General features: G+C 39.9%; 1 protein-coding gene across 1 annotated transcript; it reads right to left on the reverse strand.

Moving 5' to 3' along the window:
• Positions 1 to 1,095: 1,095 nt before the first annotated feature.
• Positions 1,096 to 2,773, reverse strand: LOC135202818 (uncharacterized). Its single transcript, XM_064232279.1, has 2 exons — positions 2,597 to 2,773; positions 1,096 to 2,433 (listed from the first exon to the last, which is right to left on the reverse strand). Exon 2 carries the CDS (start codon positions 2,212 to 2,214, stop codon positions 1,096 to 1,098), a length of 1,119 nt encoding a protein of 372 aa, XP_064088349.1. The 5' UTR covers positions 2,215 to 2,433; positions 2,597 to 2,773.
• Between the last annotated feature and the right edge of the window lie 6,564 nt (positions 2,774 to 9,337).

Here is a 9,337-nt window from a genome sequence, read left to right on the forward strand (position 1 = left end):
TGAGCAAGATCAAGTTTTAAGAACTCTGGGCATTTTTCCATATCATGGTTTTGTCTACAGTAATAGCATGTAAATCCTACATTCATTTACTCTCGCTTTTTTTTTTGTTTTTTATTTTTAGATTTATTTTCATCAGATGCAGTATTTGTAACATTACTAACTTCATTAAATTTAGTAGCAAATGATGTACGCTTTGCAACCTTACTTTGTGATTGTTTTTCTTTAGGTGTAAATACTGTATCTCTCCTATTAATTAAGTGCACTGTAAGATGATGTTGGATTACATGCCTTACTGGCTTCATCACTTATGAACCTTGTAAACTCTTCAAAAGATGGATATTCCTCTTCATCAATTGTGATTCTTTTAGTTACTATACAATTCCATCTCATCCCTGCAATATGAGCAGGCAAACTTCTGTAACATAAGTCGTTTTCCTTAGGATCGTTAAGAATTGCTAAGTACTTTATGATTCCCATGGCTGTTTTACAGTGTTCTAAGAAATCAGAAAATTTCCTCAAACCTGGACCATCATTAATTGTAATCTTAGGCCAACCTTCAAGCTTGCTTCTAAAGGCATCAGCAACAATAAATTTATTTCCAAACCTATCATGAAGTATCTTCCAAACCTTGTCGTAAGCCTCTTGGGTGCCAAAAGAAATAAGATTATCAATGGCAGCTTTAGCCTGACCATCAGTATATTTACCTAAGTAGTACAATCTTTCAGCAGCATCATCTGTTTTATATTCAATTAATGTAATAAATGATGCTTTCCATTGAGGGTACTTCAGCAAATCTCCAGAAAATACCTCTGGTTCTTTAACGGGTAAATTGTCTTTACGTTGCCTTGCAGCAAACAAGTCGGCTAGTTTCTCTAAGTTCTGAGTTTGAAGATCAGCAAAACCTTTTAAAATATCCCATTGATAAACTTGACTGGACTGTATGTTATCATTATTGATAATGTTAGGTTGTTCATGAAAATCTGCCAGGGATTCATGAGTGTGTAGCCTTGGTCTATTAATCAGGTTGTGTATTGCAAGTGAAGGCATTTTTGGATCTACTATTAACCTAGTTCACCTATTACCTCATGGGATGCCTCATCTATAGTAGTACAAACCCAGCCTAGGCTCATTTGGTATTTTGAAATCTGAGTTCCGGTTTGTTTCTTGGCCTAGCCTAAGTTTACTTGGCTGTGAGTGTCCTATGGGCTGGTAATTATAATTATGGTCTAGCCTTGGTTTCCCTGGTTGTATGATATCTGTTGGAAATTTAAACACCTGAGCATTTGGATTTAGATCAGTCATTGCCTTTATTTCTGCCTTCCTTTTGTCTAAACCTTTGTCTATACTATCTAAACCTCCAGCAAAGGAAAGGGACTTTTGTACACTGGAACCTGACACTGAATAATTTACAGCTCTACTATCCTCAACATATCTGTGCAAGAGACCTTCAGTGGGTTGGTTATTTTCACCTAACGGAAAACTCAAGCATGACTGTGGATCAGTTTCATTTTCTTCCTCTAAAATTTTATTAACTGCACATATTTCAGCATTAGTGGCTTCAATTTCTTTGTGAATTTCTAATTTCTTTAAATCTGCTCTAGCCTTCTCCATTATGTCATGGTATTTTCTTTCTGTGCCTAACCTAGCCAGTTTTGTGCTTAGTTCTATTCTCTTAGTACTAGAAACACGTGAAGATTTACTTACACTTGTATGATGTGACCTACTAGATGAAGACTTTGACTTTAGAGAGACATTTGACATTTTATCATCTTGGTCATGTTTCATTTTTTCTTTTAATTTTGTTAACCTAGTGTGACTTTCAAAGCATATTTCCTGGTAATTATACTCTAAACTCTGTACAATGTCAACCTCTGGTATTTCTGATTCTTTCACTTTAGAGAGAGTTATGTCAATATTCTTTAATTCTATTTGAAGCCTATTTGCAACATCCTTTAGTAGGCCTACATTACAATCATTTTTAGAAAGTGCCAAATCTGTTTCCTTATTTATCTTGCCCAACAATCTCTTTTGTTTTTTGAATTCATCAACCAGAAGATCAAAATTATACATCTTACCTTTTTCTGATTGTAATCTCACTCGTTTACCCATACTAGGTGACATAGGCCTAGGCCTAGGTTTCAATGAATGCAAGTCTTGCTCTTCATCTTGGCCTAAATGTTGATCTTCATGTTTCTCTTGTTTATTAAGTTCCATTTTGTCTTCTACGTAGGTTAGGTTCGGCTCCTATTCTTGGGTTCTTTCCTTATCCGAATTGTGTTATCTTGTCCCTGATGCGGACAGTACGTGGCTCTGTAGTTATATGTTGATTTTAGCCCCGTTCGGTGTTGATTCTCAAATTGGGTATCAATAACATTCCATGGTCCTTTTGTAGGTACTTTATTATATAAACCATGAGCCGTTAATTGAGTATAACTGAAAACAAAAGAAAAACACTTTTAGGCTAATGCCTTCAAGCTATTGCCACATGTCCTACAAAACTGGTAGGATGCCATTGGCTATATCAAAGGTACAAATTAAAAAATAATATCAAAAAGGTACAAAAATACATATCATAAGCAAATTAACATTATCTTACCACAATTTTGGGGACTTAATCCATTAGACATACAACAATGAAGAAATCCATGACAAGCAAGTCACGTTTCATGTGCTTGAATCTTACGCAGCAGTTGTTGTGATTGTTTACTTCTACCCAGTAGAGCGGGAAGTAACTCGTCCACCTTGGTAGAATGTATTTTAGTATTGTTTCAAAACTCAGATATAACTGGATATGCTAATGACAGTAACAGGTAAGGCCAGGAACGCCGTCAGGAGCAGAGGCAGTGGTAGCCTGAGGGATTTCAGGAGAACACCCTACTTCGGTATCTGCAGCAACCGTCGTAGAGGTGGAACCTACTGCAGGGGAGGCCCTCACTTCAGCTGCTGTGACAGGCTGACTCCTGGTCGGGCAGTTCCTGGTTTTCCAGAGGAGGCTTGGAGGTAAGGTCTGCCGGAGGTTCATCCTCGGGCGACAGAGGTGAGGGTGAAGAAGACTCATGGACATGGGATTGGCCATGGGCTGCGGTAAGCTCCATGCCTGTTGGAGGAACTCCTGTAGGAGGATCCTTGATTAGGTTAGGCACCGGCGCTAGCTCGGGGCCAGGCGTAGAGGTCAAGTTCGGTGGTGGCTCTACGTCCAGGGTGGATGGAGCTTGGCACTGCTCAGTGCTGCCAAGTGGCACTGGCAGAGTGTTGAGGTCGACTGGAGGTGCAATACCTCTCAGCGTGCCCTTGGAAATGGGAGACAGAGGCTCCTGTCTCTTGGGGAAGGCTAAGCCTTGTGGAAAATGGACAGTGTCCGCTGCTGGTAGTCGGCTAGGGCACCTAGGCCAATTCATGGAGTGCCCTAGTACGTTGCAGGTTTTGCAACGGAACTGCGAATGATCAATCTCCCTCCTTGGTAATGGGGGAGACTGTTGGTGGACATACTTCCTGGAGGAAGTAGAATTTCGATGACTCCTTGCTTTGGAGTGATTTGTTGTGGGGTTAGGACCCCTAGGCTTTTTGGAATGCGAGGGAGACTTCATGTCTCGCCCTAGGAGGAGGTCATAACCTCCTGGAATGTAGCTTGCAACTGCAAGAGTACAAACTTTGGAGAAGTTAGGTCTGGTGACCCTCAATTGTATGGTCGGAAGGATCAGCTTGATATGGTTGATACCTTCAATGGTTATTAAGTGACGTCTATCGACGTTAGCCCCTCGGGGGATTTGATCTTCCCGTATCAGGGAGATTTGAGCACCAGAGTCGTCGTAGGCTCTGACGTGGCTTGGCGGATAATGGCCTTGGAGGGGTGCGACGGTTATAAGGCCCTTAGCTGGGGGTCCTAGTGAGGAAGGATTTGTAACTGCCATTGCGATGGCAGGAATATTGTGATGTGCGCACCCTCCGTAGTTGGCAGACATGTGACCCTTGCGGCCACAGTCTCGGCAGAACTTGTTCCAGAACCTCTTCCGTAGCACTGGACGGTAAGGCCGAGATGGCCCCACAGGTTGCGAATCTGTGGAGTCACCAAGGCTGGCAGTGTGCTTGGGCACAGGTGAAGAGTCCTCTCTGGCAGTGATTTGACGTGGGGAGGTTAAGGAAACCTCCGTTGAATCACCCTCGGAAACAAGTCCGGGGTCAACTGGTGGGCTTACCTCTTCCAAAGTGGAGGAGGTAGGCGGTAAAATGGTAAGAGGCTGAGATGGTGCGGAAGAAACTTTGGGCTCTGACACTGGGTCAGGGCCAGGTTCGCAAATAGAAAGGATGTCGGGGACATCGGAGGCACTAGCCTCTGAACCTAGAATTGAGGGTTGGTTATCTGGCAGAGTGGCTGGAGCTAAGATACTCTCCTTACGGACCTTCTCCCGCTTGATTTCGAGTTCCTTGAGAGCTAGCTCATGCTTTCTCTCTTCTTCACTTGGCTTCCTCTCTGCTTCTCTTTCTTTCTTTTCTTGCAGGCACGCGGCATCCTGCTGCGCTTTTATCCACTGGTCAAGTGCTGGTCCAGTGTAACCGGCCTCCTTGCCCAGAGTTATGAGGGCTCCGAGCTTCTCTAGCTCTATGGCCAAGAAGTCGCGGGAAGCAGTGGAAGACATTTCCCTTAGGCTGCAGTAGAGGCTCTGACAAAGCTAGAAATAATGGTGGCCAGGAATAGTACTGAATGGGATGGGAGTGCCTACTGCGTAAAGTGGCACTCACTTGGAAATGTGTTCTGCGATAATGGTAATGAAGTCTTAAAAGACTGGGTGCTCGGTGGCACTTTGTGAATTGCACCTTCTGATGAGGTGAAAAAATCACATGGAGTGTGCGGCGTACGTCACACTTACGGGCGTTCCCAACTTGGGAGACGCTGGAATGGGCTAACCTGTAGGATCCAATAACAGGTGGCACGGCACTTTCGGAGGCGTTCCTTGGTTCAGTGATCCAAAATGGTGGATACTCTAAAGAATGGACGTTCCGTAGGACGGACACACAGGTATAGGGCTACCTGTACGTCTGTACAGGTGCGTGGCACTTCAGGTGGCGTTCCTTTTTGAGACAGCACTAGTAGTGCTGGTATTGCGGCACTTCGGGAGGCGTTCCCTTGATTGGGTGATCCGGGATAGCGGATTCACTAATGGATTGGGCGTTCCGTAAGGACGGACACGCAGGCTTGACAGCACTTAGGGCTGGTATTGCGGCACTTCGGGAGGCGTTCCCTTGATTGGGTGATCCGGGATAGCGGATTCACTAATGGATTGGGCGTTCAGTAAGGACGGACACGCAGGTTTGACCGCACTTAGGGCTGGTATTGCGGCACTTCGGGAGGCGTTCCCTTTGTTGAGTGTTCCGAAGGATCACTGGCCCTTGTACATGGACACACTAGTTACTTGGGCGTTCCGTAAGGACGGACACGCAGGTTTAATGGCTACCTGTACGGCCTGTACAGGTGCAATGGCACTTATGAGGAGACGTTCCTTTTGGAGCACTGGTATCGTGCTGGTGTGTCCCGGACACTACATGCAGTATACTTAAATATACTGAAGTGAAATGGTACTCTGTTCGGGGCAGAGTGTAATGGTGGAGGAGAGAAAGTAAAAGGTGGGAGTACTTCAGCAGCCAGTCGATGGACAGTGTCACGAATTAGTGGCACTGTGAAATGGTAAGACCTGACGTGCACTGGTGGTGGCCAGTCCTAAACTGGTAACAACTTCCCTGTCTGGAAGTAATGAATTTGCATGGCACACTGTGCGAATTGTGCTTGCGGTATACGCAAGTCTTTTGTGATAAAAGAAAATGAAAAGACCACTCGGGCAACGACAGGTAATGATAATTTTAGAAATGCTCAGTCCCTCGCTGAAGTACTCGATAAATGAAATAAATAAATGCTTGCAAACTGCAATGGACACAGGCGCGTACGTATCACACTCAGTGTAAATGAAAGACACAAGAGTCTAAAATGATGTTAGTTCTGCATGCTATAAGTAGTGAACATAGTACTCTTGGCTTCGTGAATAATGGGTTCTGGTACGCTCTCTCTCTCCTTTCTCTCTCTCTCTCTCGGAGAGGGTGAAAAATGATATATGAATGAACTCCCTTATATTGAGTTGAATTACTAATGTTAGTTTAATATGACGCAACTTGCGTTAAATTATCTACTTATGTTAACATTTAATGAAAGAATTGCTTTTGATAACGTTTTATGAAAATGATAACGCGCTCGCGGTGAACGATTTTTACGTTAAATGATAGCGGCTTGCGCTTATAAAATGATTTGCGTTTCAATATGAATTTCACAAAGACGCGTTTTACGTTAACAATTCTTGTCATTTATCCTACTTGAAGATTTATGTTAACTTTACGTAAGATTACTAGGTCCTTGTGACAGTGAAATGACGGTAAGGATTTTAAAATAAAATGTTAGCAAACAATTGTAAAAAGAAAAGGTTACGTTTAGTGCGAAGTGAAATGAAACTCGCTCAGCGAGCGAGTGAGCGATGCGAGGTGAAACACGTGAGCAGGCAGAGCGGGTTGGACATCGTGTTGTTCAAAACAGCTGATTCTCTGTAAACGCGGAGGCAATTTACAACACGAAATTCTAATTTCTTATTCAAGGCGAATTACGTTAATTTCTCTGGCAGAACGATAGATACTAGTACCGAGATTAATATTATTTACGTTAAACTTTCAAGACTTACGTTACTTTGCTTAAATCGTTGAGATAATGCTTAAAGTGATAACAAACATGGCTGTCGCTGTGAGTGAACCGAAGGTTGGCTGGCAGGCATGAGAGTGCTCGTGCACGAAGCTGAGAAAGCTGGGCAGCTTGAGAGGTTACCAACACTTGGAATGAAACTAAGTTAAAATGAATTCCCTAACATATCACAGACAAAAGAATTGTACACTTCTTTTGCCGTAACTATTAGTAAAGCACTCCTAACTAGCTAGGCTTTTCAACACAGCAATAAACCCTGGCAAAGCACTTCCTAGTTTGATCTGGTCCTTTCTGGCATCTATTCTACACACGTGTTAGTGTCTCGACAGACGAGAACAATGCGATTTACAAATAGAATTCACTCGGCGCTCTGGCCGTTACAATATAATAATATTTCTCACTTCACACTTGTTTAAACACTTCGTAAATAAAAATACTTGAATGTACCTTAAGCTAACATTGGTTATAGAATAATCATATTAATGAATGGAATACCTTACCGTGAGCCAGTGTGTCTTTCCCTGCAAGTGTGCTTTCTTTTTTGCGCTTTGAAAAACATTTACATTCGTTTTACAAGGGATAACGCGATTTACAAGCTTTTTTTTTAAGCAAGCCCAGATTCGATGCTGGCAAGCAGTCGTCACTTTTAGTCGATTTACAAGCCAGGAGACTGGCAAGAGTCGCCACTTTTACGTATGAGCCCGGCCTTGAGAGAGGCTCGATACGTAAACAGAAATAATTGAGGGAGATTAGGGTGGAATTACTTGAACTTACCGTAAAACTGATTATTAGTGAATATTTACTCTAGAGCAACAGGTCGCCAGAAACTCAGCTAAATACTTTACAGCTATTTATTTACAAAAGGCTCGTACTGGCCTGGAGAAAAGTAAATGCAGCGTCCACACGTTGGGACTTATAATCTCTCACAAATGGATAATAGCTGGCTCAAAATGGAATTCATACAAGCTGGTTTCATAAACTTGGGTAATGCAACACTTGCGGGCAGAGAGACTGGGCACGACTCAGATCTGAAAAGAATCCAGATTAAACAAGATAAAAGGAAAAAGGAAAGATTAAAAGAAAAAAGGATTTATTGCCCAATTTCAATTGTTTAGTTCTCTAACACTGGGGAGAAGGAACTTTAATGTTTCACTGAGGTATACAATGACTTCATTTGTCTGGGACGATCACACAAGGGGAAGCATGCGGCCATGAGGCAGTGATGTAAGGGACTGGCAATATGCTGTTCACAAGACGTACCTGGATGTCGTGTTCAGTGGATCTTTGTAGAAAAATGTGGCCTGGCTTTGTCTTAGGCCTGGGTCGTTTGGCGCGCCACTAACCCCATGGATAGGCCTAAATGGGAGGCAGGTGGTCGGACATCCGTCCGAGGTCAATGTCTGGAGACGACTGGGGCGGATCGCAGGTGTTGTGCCTGGGTGTTGGGGTCGACTTAACCCCACACGAGCAGGGCAAATCCTGGAAACAGAACATACAGCCAGCAGAGGGTTCACAGGAAAAAGAGCTTAAGATATAGGTCTAAGAAGTACCAGCCTGCCTACATCCTTCCCTTCGAGATACGTCCCTAAAGCTGACAAAAGACTATATTCCCCCAACTTAGGAACTCCCTACCTCTGGCTGGCGGGTTTTTGGTTTCCCGCGTTTACTAACAATCAGCTGATATTTGGAGGAAATGGCTGCCGTTTGCCAAATCAAACTAATTAATTAATTGCTGGGTAGACGAAGCGATCTATAAACGTCACAATATATATATATATATATATATATATATATAATATATACTATATATATATATATATATATATATAGTATATATATATATATATATATATATATATATATATATATATTATATAGTATATATATATATATATACATATGTATATATAAATAATATATTATTATTATTATAATAATAAATTATACTATATATAATATATTTATAACGTATAATATATAATACATATATAATATATTATAATATTATTTAATATATATATATAATATTTAATAAATTTATTTATATAAATATTATAATATAATATTTATTTTATAAATATTCTATATATATATTAAATATATTTATTATATATTATATATATATATTTATTATTTATCATATAATATATATTTAATATATTATAATATGATATATATGTATTTATGATATTATATTTATTATAATATATATTATATTAATATATTATATTTATGTAATAATATAATATAATATATTATTATTTATTTATATATAATTATATATATATATAGTATATATAATATATATATAGGTATTTAATTGTATAGGATATATATTTAATAGTGATATATATATATTGTAATTTTAATTATATATATAGATATATATATATTATAATATATATATATAGAATATATAAATATATTATATATACGTATATATAATATATATATATATGTATATAATATATAGGGAAATATATATATATAATATATATTGTTGTGTGTGTGTGTGTGGTGTGTGTGTGTGTATATATGTGTGTATATGTTTTTATACATATATATATATATATATATATATATATATATATATATATATAT

The sequence above is a fragment of the Macrobrachium nipponense genome, chromosome 33 (assembly GCF_015104395.2).
Source record: "Macrobrachium nipponense isolate FS-2020 chromosome 33, ASM1510439v2, whole genome shotgun sequence".
NCBI lineage: Eukaryota > Metazoa > Arthropoda > Malacostraca > Decapoda > Palaemonidae > Macrobrachium > Macrobrachium nipponense.